Source organism: Psammomys obesus, unplaced genomic scaffold, assembly GCF_907164565.1.
Source record: "Psammomys obesus unplaced genomic scaffold, mPsaObe1.curated_primary_1811, whole genome shotgun sequence".
NCBI lineage: Eukaryota > Metazoa > Chordata > Mammalia > Rodentia > Muridae > Psammomys > Psammomys obesus.
Window position 1 is genome coordinate 3,166,576 of NW_026587556.1, and position 13,907 is coordinate 3,180,482.

The 13,907-nt window shown below is 46.6% G+C and overlaps 1 protein-coding gene across 1 annotated transcript in view; it reads right to left on the reverse strand.

Annotated features, from left to right (window-relative positions):
* Positions 1-13,907, reverse strand: part of Edaradd (EDAR associated via death domain) — a 36,643-nt gene that overhangs the window by 16,180 nt on the left and 6,556 nt on the right. The window contains exons 2-4 of the mRNA XM_055603922.1: positions 9,812-9,870; positions 8,705-8,744; positions 2,615-2,673 (exon numbers count right to left, since the gene is read on the reverse strand). Of these exons, the coding sequence (XP_055459897.1) occupies positions 2,615-2,673; positions 8,705-8,744; positions 9,812-9,870 (158 nt within the window). The remainder of the gene's footprint in view (positions 1-2,614; positions 2,674-8,704; positions 8,745-9,811; positions 9,871-13,907) is intronic.

A 13,907-nucleotide genomic window follows, 5' to 3' on the forward strand; every position in this document is an offset into this window, starting at 1 on the left:
ACTTCATCAAACATGCTGTCTATTTAATGTCTGTAAAAGACCCTCTCAAAAAAACAGAGAATGGGGCTGGAGAGATGGCTCAGAGGTTGAGAGCACTGCTTGCTCTTTGGAAGTCCTGAGTTCAATTCCCAGCAACCACATGGTAGCTCACAACTATCTGTAATGGACTCTCATGTTCAGGTGTACATGCAGGCAGAACATTGTATACATAATAAAATAAATAAATCTTTAAAAAAAAATAGAGAAAAACCAGGGGGAAAAAAAAACAGGAAAAGTATTTGTAAAAGATATTTTGAATAATGAATTATCGAAAATATGTTTCAAACAAACAAACCTTAAAACACAGCAATAAGGGCACAAAGAACCAATATTAAAAACAGGCAAAATAGGGCTAGAGAAATGGCTTAATATTCGAGAGACTAAAGGCAGTGAAGTAGTTTTTATTTTGCATTTCTGTAGAGCTTGACATCAACCTGAAGAATGGCTAGCACCACTGACTTAGAACAGAGCGATAGTTTTAAGAAATACCCTGATCTTCAAAAAGTCCTGCCTCCTCTGTCCTATAGTCTGGCACTCCAGAGAACAACATTATCCCATGCTCCTTCAGCACATCACTCCCACTCTCACCCCCACCCCACCCCAATATTCTATTCTATTGGTTCAGGATGCAAAGCTTTATCTAATGAAATGTCAGCCATGTAGCAGACTCTGTAACTTTTCAGCCTAGGTAAACCTGCCGACATCTAGACAAGCTGGCACCAGTGGCCAGCTAGAGGAAATAAGGACCTAGAGCCTCCTGTTTACCTGTGGTTCTTTGACAAGCTCTAAACATACCCCATGCTGAAAACGAAACAAAATGATTCACTTCTTACAACCATGGTATCCTTTGGTATGTAAATAGATAATCAATCAGCGGTATGTCCAGATAGTGGAATATTACGCAGCACAAAAAAAGCAATGAAATGTCAACCCTCAAGGGAGGCAGACGTTTAAACGAATATTGCTAAGTGCAAGAAGCCCCATGGTGTGATCTCAACTCTGTGACGTTCTGGAAAAAGCAAATTATAGAATGATGAAGAGACCAGAGGTTGCCGGGGGGTGGGGGGACGGGTGAGGAAGGGGTAAACAGCTGAGCGCAAAGGGTTTTGAGCTCAGTGAAACTGCCCTGTGTGGTTCTGCCATGGCGGGAGCATGGCATTAGCTATTTGGCCAAAGCCACAGAACGTACACAGAATGAGCATGCTGGTCCGCGTTTGGGGAGGTGTCAAGGTGGGTACACGGGCAGTAATGGCTGTGCCACCGTGGTAACAGATGTTGGCAGGGCGGGAGGCTGTGCGTGTGGGGAAGGTGTTAGATGGGAAATCTCTGTGCTTCCAGCTCCATCCTCTGGAGAACCTAAAACTGCTCTGGTAAGTAAATGATTCCGACTGGAAGAACTGATCGGGGGAGTTATTTCCGGGGAATGGAAAAAAGCCAGAGTTAGCTAATCCTCCAGTTAGACCCTCTGTCCTCAGAGCGTAGGAAGTCTTGAAGTCCTCAGTTCCCGTTACCACTTCCTTTTCCAAGAGAAGCCACTTTCCTGCTTCACGGTGGCCCCACCTGCAGCCCAACTTAACTGAACCTTTAGTCCTTTGCCTGACAGGGCCTTTTCCCTCTCTTCCTCAAAACAAACAAAACTTGCTCGAAATCAGCCTGCTGTGTGAAGGTACAGGCCTGAATCAGCCTGTCTGAAAGGTACGCTTTCTGAGACACCAAGTGCTCTAACTGTAGCTTGGGACACTCACTGTAAGCAAGTTTGCCAGTGAGCACTGAGAAAATGAGCAGATGCGAGCCCAATAGGATCAGGCACTCCCCACCTTACTTTCTGAGACAGGGCTTCTCTCCCGGGGGTTCCTGATCCACATCCTTCTGCCTCCCAGAACTGGTACTGTGTGCTCGGCTCTTTCCGTGAGTGGTGGGATCTGAACTCAGGTCTTCATGCTTGCACAACAAGCACTTGACTCACCAAGTCATCTCCCTGCCCCCCCCCCCCTTTTTTTAATGATAAAAGGTTTAATAGTTTAAAGCTTAGTTTGTACGGCTAAAACAAGAAAAACAACCAAATGGCCGAGCACTACTGCAGTTCCACTGTTCGCCTTCGGGCATTCGCCTTTGTGGGGCTTCACTGAGAGCGTGTGAAGACCAGAGCTTGACATTCCATGTCTCCCTACCATCACCACCTTCCTTCCCCTAGAGCAAAGCCTCTCACTTGCTCTCACACCTTTACAATTGCACTAGTCTGGGACCCCTCATTTCTGCTTCCTGTCTCTGGGGTTACAGGCAGGCCACCACACCCGTCTGCGTTAGCCCAGGTTCCAGCGATCTGAACCCAGGTCCTCACACTTGTCTGGCAAGCTCTCCACTCACAGAGCCGCCTCCCCAGGGCCTCCTATAACACAGTCTGGTCTTGGAGCCATGATCCTTGCATCTCTGCCCTCTGAAGGCAGGATTACAGGTACACACTGCTACATGCCTGTAGCATCCTCGTTTTTTCCTTTCAGATCACTTCTATTAAAGTTCTAGATGTTTACGGTTAGTTTAACCAATAAATTGATTTTTAAAACTTGATTCTTACCTGATGTTGATCATCGGAATTTGATGGACAGTTGGAAGTGACTGCGTCACACTCCTTGGCTGGTGGGGCAAACAGAACAACATGCAGCTTGGTAAAGGAAGCACACACTCTGGTCTAAGACCCCAAAGTAAAACTCGGCAGTAAGAGCTGCCCCGACACTGCTGAAATTGGGATGGATTTGAACGAGGATGAGTTCAAGTCCCAACTCTTCTCTCCCCATCTCCACGATGCTCCTCTTGGGAGGGGTGAGCATGATTCTTTTGGTTTTGGAGAAGCGGGGCTCCATTCATTGCCAGCACATAGAATTATTCAAACAAGCATCGGGTTTTTCAGGGGGAGCAGAGAAGCCCCACCCTGCGGATTCCACAGAACCTGCCTCTCACAGCCGGTACTCTGAATATCCCGTGTCCCTTGGTGCAACCTGGCCTGGCGTGGCCCCGTCCACTGTGACATGTCCTCATTCCCCAGGCTACAGATGTATGTGATTCCTTACTGATCCCATTTCATCTGTCCAGCCAAGCGCCGTGTTTGGCCATCCCCATCACCTTAGGGTAGTATCCTGCCATCATCGACAGGGTGCAGAGAAGTCCATCAAAACTACTTCCTGACCGACACAGTGGCCAAGGACTTTTGGTGAGAATGAATTATCCACTCTTGGCTAACTCACTGTTCTGTCGACAGCTGCCTGGGGGAGATCTGAACTTAGCCTATGCAGTACAATACAGCCATCTCTTGTCTCAGGATGGAAACTATTGTTGAGTGGCTAGAGAAGAGAGCTGGCAGGTTAGTCTCTGGATGCCCACTTGTCGAGAGCTGGCAGGTTAGTCTCTGGATGCCCACTTGTCGTAGGAGTCAGAGCATAGGACCCTGGCTGACCGCTGCTTGGGCTCCACTGGCCAAGGAGATCCTCTGGTGCTTCATGTGCCTGGTAGCCACATGAGACACCTGTGTGTGGGGGTCTGTTCTAAGCATGATCTGTAACTGTACAGCAGCAGCACAGATGAGGTGCAACTCTTATGAGGCCCGATGTAGGGAAGGCCTTTTCCACCCAGGGAGAAGCCCACTGGGCACTTTGGTCGATGTGATATCATCAAGGGTAGTGAGTTGCCTGCCTTTTCATTGCTGTTTGTTTCCCTTACCACTGCCGATTGCTCCTTTGACCTCTCAAGGGCATTGAAGTGGGCAGGCAAGGTAAACTGAGGACCCTGTGCTGATCAAGAAGGAAAAGAGGCAGAGCACTGGGTACCACTGCTCTCCCAGACACCGCACCCACGCTTTGCTCAGTGTTGCTGCTTCCAACACACAAAGAGCAAATCTTGCCATTGGGAAGCTGGATGGCCCCACTAGGCTACAAACGAGAGCGCTCAACTGGATGGAGACCAGACCCCAGGAGATCCATGACTAGTCCCTGGAGGAAGGACCATCAAGGGTTTGTTTAATTTGAGCATTCCTCATAGCAGGGATGTTCAGGTGATGCTGAAGTCGTAAAATGAACATTCCAGAGGCGGGGAGGAAGCGGCTTGGCAGCAGAGTATTAGCCTAGCATGTACAAGGGTCTAGCTTTGATCTCCAGCATCACAATAATTAATAAAAAAAAAAAAATTAAATGGAGTGCGTATGGTGGGAGCTTTAACAAAGTTCAAATTCCTTGGGCTAAGGAAGTATTCCTCAGAATGCATGTATGCTCAGATTAAAAACAAAAAACAAACAAACAAAAAAACATTAATAGAATCAATCCACATCACTTTTCTTTGCATTTTAAAAAAATTTTAATGATTTTATTTAATTTTTTTATTCATGTGTGTATATGTGTATGTGTGTATGTGAGAGAGAGAGAGAGAGAGAGAGAGAGAGAGAGAGAGAGATCCCTTGGAGCTGGAGTTACAAGCAGTTGTTAGCTACCTGATGTGGGTGCTGGGAACCGAACTAAGGTCCTTTGGAAGAGCAGCAAGCATTCTTAACCACTGAGCCATCAGCCCTTGCATTTTAAATTTACTATGACATTTCTTGAGCAGAAAGAGAGAGACATTCCAAAGAAAATGATCAGACTTTTGTTTGTTTGTTCAGGATGGGGTTGGAGAACTAAGTAAGGTCCTCACACACACTTAGCAAACCCTCTATCATCGAGCTTGTCTCTAGGCTCCTTTTCTACTGTGTAATGTGACACTATCTTACTAAGTTTTCCAGGACAGCCTTGACCTCGTTCTGTAACCTAGACAGGCCCTGAACTCTCCATCCTCCTGCCTCAGCCTTCCAAGTAACTTGAATGCACCACCAGGTCAGACAAAGATAAAATTTTTTCTTGACCGACATGAAGGCTTATCTGTGTGCAATTGTCTTCTGTGCATACTTGCTCAAAGATCAGAACTATTTTTCCCAAACATGTGTGCAGCTGTGACAGGCAGATACATTCCCTTCAGGATGCACAAATTAGCAGTTTCTGTGAGCAGTCAGAAGATTCCTAGTGAAAATGTAGTAAGTCCCTGTAATGAGGCCGAACAGCTTCATCATCAGCTTGATTGGCTCGTAATGGCCATGGGAACATCCCTTTAAGAGGGTTTGAGAATTTGTCTAGAAAGGTCTGAGGAGGGAAGGACATCCCTGAATGTCGGCAGCACCGCCCTATGGGCTGGGGTCTTGAATGGACACAGGGAGAAAACAGTCTAAATGCCAGGACTGTTCTCTCTCTGCCTCCTGACTCAGATGCAGGGAGACCAGCTGCCCCAGTGTGGTGTTGTGCCTTCCTTAAGCGGTTTTTGTCAGAGATTTGGTCTTGGCAATAAGAAAAGTGACTAATCCATTCCCATCTCAAACTCCTGTGGGGGTGAGGTGTGTGTGTGTGGGGGGGGGGTCACAGTGGAACTGCTGGGGAAGAGGCCCAACAGAAGGCACCCCAGAAACCTATGAATCCAGAGATGGGGACTGACTGTGGAGGAAGCTATCTAGGCCTTTGTCCCTGATGAGAAAGCAGGTGCGATAAATCATATGGTGATCGCTGAAATTACCCTAGATTTCCACATGACTTACAGCAAAACCACATCATTAAAAAGCACTTGAGCTTGGCCTGCTTTAAAGAACATCTCTAAGTTGCTCACGAATAATGTAGGACTCTGGTGACAGGAGAGCAGATGCTAGGAAGATTGCCTAACCTATTTAAGAAAATGAGTCTTGAGGACTTTTTCAACCATAGAGAATTTGTTAAAGCTAATTACCTATGACTCCTGTATTAAGTAAACTAGACACCCCCAATTCACTGGAATGCCAGAATCCTAGCTGATACTTAATATAATTAGATTGTAGCTTAGATTATTTTTAGGTCCACAAATTAGTCTCTTAAATTATTTTATATGGATTTTGCATCCCCCAAATAACTCTTTCCTATTTATTTGTTTATTTATTTATTTGTGGAAGCCCAAGGTCAATCTGAGATTTCTTCTTTGTCTTCTTTCCACCTTATTGCTTTTGAGACAGGGTCTCTCACTGAACTCCATTGCTGGCTGGCCACCTACCTCTGGGGATCCTCTGCACTCTATCCACTAGAAATAGGATTTGCAGACTCAAATCCCTATGCCTGTCTTTTATGTGACCTCTGAACTCTGGTCCTCAGGCACTCCGTGGACTGAGCCATCTTCCCAGCCATATATTTGCTCTTAGTCAGCATATAAAGGAACAGATTTCACTGTGGCACATTTCTATACATAAGCGTCATTATGCTTTGTTCTTATCTCCCCCCTCAGGCTGTCCTTCTCCACTGCCCTCTCTTAGAAAAACAAATCCCCTGAGAAAATGATTAGAAACCTCTACTGATGGTCGTCCTCATTGTCCTCATTCAGGAAGGTAAAGGAAAACACTAGCAGGCATTACATTGACTTATTATTGAATTCAAATTTTAAAACTCCTAACCAAGATCCATTTACCTACAAAATGGTACATGTATCTGGAGCTTTAAAAGTTACACACTTTAGATATTCCCTGTGACACAGGACAAAGGGAAGGTCTGTTACCTGGTTTCAAAGCCATGCTTCTTCTAAATGCCTGAGGACTTGAATGAAACTTGTATAAAGCTCAGATTCTAGGAGAAGCCTGACGATGTTTCAAGTGTAGGACAAGGTTGCTAAGCAGCAATCTTTTCCTTTCAAAACAGGAAATCACATTCAAGGGCAAAGAAGAAAAGATCTTTACAACATGCACCCAAGTGTTGGTCCTCCACCCCCTGGCCATTCTTCTTAGCAGCTTTAGACAGTCCCCAAACTGATTTCTGTGGTGTTTTGGCCTTCTTTCCCTCCATGCCTGTCTGGTGCTCATGCTTGTTAGACATGCTTTAGAACATGAATCAAAAGTGTGTGTGTGTGTGTGTGTGTGTGTGTGTGTGTGTGAAGGAGAAATGGTTAATGGAATTCGTGTGACATGAAATTGGGAAGGGGACATCTGGGGAAAGAAAGAGAATTAGCCAGAAGGAATGGGGGAGGGGGAGGCAGGTTCGGATAAAGTACAATGACACGTATGTAAGGCAGTGCCGTGATGAAACTCATCGCTTTGTATGCGGACTTTAAAGATGAATTAAATAAGCTAGAAAATGGAAGCTCTAGATGAGGGGCAGGTTACCTGTGTAGAAAGGGTGCAGGGGGAAGGAACTTGCTGGAAACTTCCCAGAGCTGCCATGGTTTGTGCTCAAGCCAGGGTTTGGCTTCTCCTCAGATCCTACAGTCACCCTGGGAATGTGCATATTACAGAAGAGGACCAGCACATTAATGGTGTCACTCCAAGGGACAGGAGAGTCTGGGGCCAGTAGGGAGAGAGCAGTGCGTTTGGTGAAACCTGAACTTATCCATTGACGGTTCTGGATGATCTGATTGTCCCTGTCCCCTCCACTCTGGGTTGTCCACAGGGTACAAGGTCTGAGAAAAGGGGCAGCATGATAGCTTTGTATACACCCCATGGGGCCACGAAAGGCTAGGGTCGTACCACTTTCTGAGCCTACCGTGTGTGAATTTGAGGCCACGGATTATAAAAGATAACTTTGGGGGTGACTTTTGAGCCTGACAGGAATCCATTGGTGTTTGGCTGCAGAACGTCGCTGGGGTTTCAGTGAAATCTGCTTCAAGCCTTCCCTAGCTGGAGCTCAGGACTCACTCACATCCCCCATTTTTTTAAAGAGGTTTCTCTGTGTGGCCATGGCTGTCCTGGAACCCACTCTGCAATCCAGTCTAGCCTCGAACTCACTGAGATCCACCTGCCTCTGCCTCTGCCTCTGCCTCCCAAGTGCTGGGATTAAAGATGTGCCCAGCCACTGACTGTCCTACTTCCCCATTGAATCAGCCATTGAGTCAGGGTTGGTCATGTGACCCACACTGCCTGTATCCTGGTTCTGGGGAGGCTCTCTGTCCACCACCATCTTGAATAGTATGGTGAGATGCTGGCATTGCTGAGACCTCTTTTCTTCCTCAGCAGGAAGTCCTACCAAGAACAAGGCCAGCACTGAGGAAAGCAGAGCCACGAGGCCAGGGGCTGAGCCAAGAGCACGCTTAATTGTGTGGATTCAGAAGCCCCTTGAGACACCTGAACGAACAAGTCTTTTCCTTCCTTCTTTTTCCCCACCCCTCTCCCTATCTCACTCCATTTTTCCTTTTGACTTTTTGAAACATAGTCTTACTCTATAGCTCAGTCTGGCCTAGAGCTTATTATATAGCCCAGTCTGACCCCAAATTCCTAGCAGTCTTCCTGTCTCAGCCCTTCAAACGTTGAGATTACAGGCATGAGCTACCTTACCCAACCCTTCCCCATCCCGCCCCCCTTCTTAAACAAATTTGAATTCGTTCTGTTACTTGAACACGGAACCTGGCCTAGCTTTGTGTCATGCCTGGTGAAAACAGCATATGAAATCCAAATTTATAATCTGATATAAAATGATTGACACATTTTAATAAGAAAATTTATTTCTAAGAATAATTGTGTAGTTGGTCTTGACCTAACCTATCGGTCCCTTTCCGTTTTAACCATCTTCAAAAAGGGAAACTGTGCTTTGAGTAGCGCTTTGTTTCAGATCCTCAATTAGTCACAAGTTGAAGTCCTTACATTAACTGTTCTTACCTTTAGGGAGGCCGGTGTCTTGAATAGGATACTTGTCTGACTGCAGAAACGGACAAAAGCAGAGAGTTATTTTTAAATGTCAGTTTTGAGATCAAAGTGAAAAGAGAGCTTTGTGTTGAGTTTCAGTTTAAAAACCTTGGAGGCAGGCTGGGGTGAAGCTAGCTCATGGGCAAAGTGCTCACCCAGCACCCCAAGGCCCCAGGTTCCATATCCACGATTGCAGCATAAAGCAAAATTAAACCTTCTAGGTCTTTAGCCTCGGGCTTATCAGCAGGCCTGACTCACTGTCTTTCTTCTGAGCTGATAGGAGTGAAATCAGAGTCGACAGGTTAATGTCAGAACATGAAACAGAATAATCCCCCTCTTAACTTCCGTGGCTCTGACCGCTAAACCACACTTTCTCCCTTCTTCTGCTGTGCTGTTCTTCCTCTCAACTTCCTGCAGCGTTAGGCTCAGATTTGGCCTTTGTGCATTCTGGGAGTGCATGTTTCTTCTCTACATTTCTGTGACAATGTCACATATGTGTGTTCACCACTGTAGGACTCTGTCCTGGGTTTGAATCCTGGGACAGGACTCCATTGTAGATATTCTGAATGTTGAAAGGAGGTTAACTGAAAATAGACATTATTAAAAGTCGACACCAGACAAAGACCTAGGAACATCTAAGAAGGTCACTTCTGGTATGCATGAAGCAAGAAAAGGATCTAACACCACTTTGTTGCTGTTTCGGAGATGGTTTGGTGTAGCCTGGGCTGGTTTTAAGCTTGCTACAGGACTGAAGATGACTTTAAACTCCTGATCCAAATGCCTCCACCTAAAGAGTGCTAGGTTTGCAAGTGCATAGCACTTTACTGAATTTATGCAGTGCCAGGAATCAAACCCAGGACTTCGTGCATCCTGGGCAGGCACTCTCCTCTCTGAGCCACATCCCCAGCGCAAAATCTAGCACTGCTTTTCAGCCTGGATATGATGGTGCCGCAGAGGATCCCATATGAAAGAAGTGTGTATTCGGAAAGCCTTACTTTGGGGTTTCTGTTCTGTCCTGGAAATACTTGGTGGCTACAGTGTGATATAAGAAGGCAGGAAGAGTCAAAATCTGCCACCTACCATGGCAAAGGATAAAGTGCTGGGGTCTGTGTCCTCCACTGGCTCCTTTGCCATGTGATCTGGGGAGATACAAAAGGGACAGGATTGTCTTTGAGACAAAAGCACAAATGAGGCCTTCCCTAAATTTTCACATCTGAATGAGCTACCTTTTCCAGGCAATATAAACTCACTGTCAGTCAATGCACTGTCAATCATCCATGCAGTCGGAAGAGAACTGCTCATGTCAAGAGAAAGGAAGAGACAGAAAAACAAAACCACAATGCTCAGGACTTCAAACAAGCAAACACAGACTATTTATAAATATGTTCAAATACTGGGGGTTACAACCAATCACAAATCATACAAATGTGACGCCAAGCCCTGCAGGTGTGCGCATGTGTGTTTAGGCCAAGGGACAACTTGACGTGTTGTTTGCAGCAGCCATGTACCTTCTTAGTTTAGGCATGGGTTCTCTCACTAGCCTGGAACTCACCAAATAGGCTGGACTGGCTGGATAGCAAGTCCCTGGGATCTGCCCACCTAGCGCTTAGATTGGAAGTAGGCACGACCACAGCTGGCTTTTGTACACTGGTTCCTTTGTACACTGGGATCAAATTCAGGTCCTCAGCGCTTGCAAGGCAAGCATTTAATGACTGAACTGTCTACCCAGGTACCGACAACTCTACCTGTTTGATTGGGTATTAACTTTATTTAAGGATTTTATTCTAAATCCCATATATTTACTTGTTTCCTAGTCCCTTGCTTTTTTTTGTGTGTTTTCACAGGAAAAACAATAATCCTTTGAGGAGGCTGGGGTGATTGGCTCAGTAGTTAGGAGCTCTTGAGGCTCTTGCAGTTTGGTTCCCAGCATTGGAGGCTCACAGCCATTTATAAACTCCAGTTCCAGGGATCTGACAGCCTCTTCCGGCTCTTCCGGGTGCCAGGTACACATATGGCGGTCACGCATGCGTGCCTTAAAAACACTCACACGCATAAAGTAAACAAATCTAAAAATTTAAAAAGTAGTTTAAAAATATTCGGATTCTTAGACTCGGGGAGGGGGCTCAGTAGAGAGATCATTTGCCATGAGAGCAAGAGGACCAAAGTCTGAACCCCCTGAACCCATACAGGAGCCAGTCATGTACAGCTGCTGCCTATAATCCCAGCCCTGGAGAGTCAGAGACACAGCAGCCTCAGGGCAGATGGCTAAATAGACAACCAGAATTGTCAAGCTGAAGGCTCAGCAAGAGGCTCTCCCCACCAAGGAAGACCCCTCCCCTCAGAGAACAAAAGGGCAGCCCTCCCTCAGTGAACAAGAGGAAGAACAATAAGGGGACATTTCTCAACATCAGCCTTAGGCCTCTACTTGCATACATGTTCACGTGCACACATGTCCACATGTGAAAAGAAACACGAACACATGCAAACATACCTCATACACATGGGGGAGAAATGGTTCGTTTCTGAGACAGGCTGAAATAATCTAGAGCAGTGGTTCTCGACCTCCCTGTCGCTTCGAACCCTTCAACATAGTTCCTCATGTCGTGGTGACCCCCCACACACCATAAAATTATTTTTGTTGCTACTTCATGATTGTAATTTTGCTACCGTTATGAATCGTAATGCAAATGTCCGTGTTTTCTGATGGCCTTAGGTGACCCCTGTGAAAGGATCGTTGACTCCCCCACCCCTAAATGGGTCACCACCCACGCATTGAGAACTGCTGGTCTAGAAGCGGTTAATGCATGCGTTGATGTCTGCGCAAGGATTCTCCTATAATTAAAAAAGATATTTTATATTCGGGAAAAGAAACAACTCCTAGGGAGGGTAATACGTGCCTATGATTCTAGCTCTTGGGAACTCTAGTTCTTGGGAACTGAGGCGTGAGGATACCAGTCTGAGGCCAGTCTGGGTTACATAATGTAAATACATATGTGAGAAAAGAAAGGCACAGGAGGGGGAAATGGCGGTAACAGCTGGGAAAGGATCAGCGTCACCCATAGCATGGATGAGGATCAAGCAGGGCTGGTAAAAGAACAGAGCACCGGTCAGCTGTGGCAGAGGCCTAAAGCCTCATCTACACACATGTTGAACCTGGGTAAGCCTTGAGGTATGGCCTTGGGAGAGCCTCTAACTGACCTCAGATGAGCCCTGGGGTGTGATGTTGACATTAGATGACCTTAAGCTGCTTATGCCTTGGACTCTTCCTCTGGGACATGAGACCAAATTCAAGTCCTGGTGTTCCTGGATGCCACAAGACTGATGGTCACCATTCGGGCTAGACATGGAGGTCACTGAGCAGCTAACCTCTGACCCTGAGAACCTCACTCATGTCCGTGATATAAGAGGGTGGGTCTGGGAGAGGTTGAGGCCAGCAGGGCTTTTGCTGGCTTACTTTCTGAAGGATGCACAACAGGGTCTCAGGAAACTTGGGAACTTGTACAAGAGGTATGTTCAGATCTTCGGTTGTTATTATTTTTGTTTTGTTTTTGGAGACAGGGCCCCACAGAGTCCAAGCTGGCCTTGAACTTTTGATGTTGGGGAGAATGACCATGAACTTCTGATCCTCCTGCTTCCATCTCCCCAGTGCTGGAACGACATGTGTTTGTCATTTTTCCTGGTTTTAGGGTGCTGTGGGTGAAACTTGGTGCCTTTGAGCTCCGCAAGCTCTCTCCCAGCTGAGCTATACACTCAGCCTCTGCTTTTCTCTTTCTCTCCCTCTTTTCCCTCTAAATGCTCTAACTGCCTTGGCCTTTGCTGTACATTGGGCTGTAGATTAAGCTCTTTTTCGTATGTCTGTCAATGTGGCCATGGACTTGGGTCCGTGGTGGTGCCCCACACGCTACCTCTGATCCAGTGCCTTCTCCTGGCAGCTGTTGTAGGTCAGGCCCTGCTGCTTTTGTTCACACAGGCCCAGAGTTGTGTGTGCCAAGGAGGCTGTATGGGGGAGGGCTGTTCCTGGTTATTTGAGACAGATCTAGAAGTAGAAAGTTTTCTAAAAGCCTTACCTGGAGGCCTTGAAGTTGAATGTTTACAATACGATTAAGTATAAAATCAAATCGTTTATCTAAAGCTTGAAAATGTTTGTTTTTACAAGCCCCAGGTATCAGCAGGTTGAGCCCACAGGCAAAGCTCCAGTGCCAGATGGGATGTGGGGCACCAAGGGGCCTGAAACAGAAAGGGGAGGGGTACCTGAGCCCCAAGGAGGGCACAGCTAGCAGGTCTTCTCTGGGGTGATAGGGACATTCCCCTGCCCCCAGCTGTCACTCACTGTCTGGCCAAGTTTTCCTCCCAAAGCCGCCTCAACCACTCCACACAAGCTCAGATCACCCTATGTCACCCAGCAGCTGCCTGAGGCATAGCTGATGCTCCGTCCTCACAAGTATAGAATACTAGAGTATTCTACCTGGTGAACCCATGCATGGGGGTCCCTGGCAGGGTACCTCAGCACCATGATTCATATCAGAAGGAGCAGGCTACACTGTCATTCAGAATCTCTGAACTGCATGTCCATAACCTGTAATATTGGGAGTCAAAGAGAGCCAGGTGTGATGGCACATATCCGTAATCCTAGCATTCCAGCAATGGAGGCAGGAGGCTCGTGAGTTCAAAGCCAAACTTGGACAACATAGTGAGCTACAGGCCACCCTAAGCTATATAAGAAAAGATTCTAGCTCAACAAACCGTGACAACAACAATAAAATCCCACTGATGTTCCCTTCCTATATCAGTCTGTGACAGTGACTGTGGAAGCTGCACAGTGAAAGGCACCTTTAAGCTAAAAGTCCCTAACCCTTCAACCTGAAGAAATAGCTCCAAGTTCTCCTTCTCTCCTATCCGCTCCGCACTGTGCCATGTGTACGACACACGTATTGACATACCTGTGTTGCCTTCCCCCTCATTTCCTGCTTGAAAGTCCCTTCCCAAGGCACGCCATCCAAACTCAAACCTTCCCCACCTCTGTCTGGGAGCTGCACCTCAAAAACTCTCTGAGCTAGCTCATCTGATCTTTCGTTTGAGAAGGGTCCCTTACTGTAGAGATGATCAGGAACATCCATGAAGATGTGAGCTGAAGCCTTAAGGAGGACCCTCTCAGATTATTAGCATTAGAATAGCC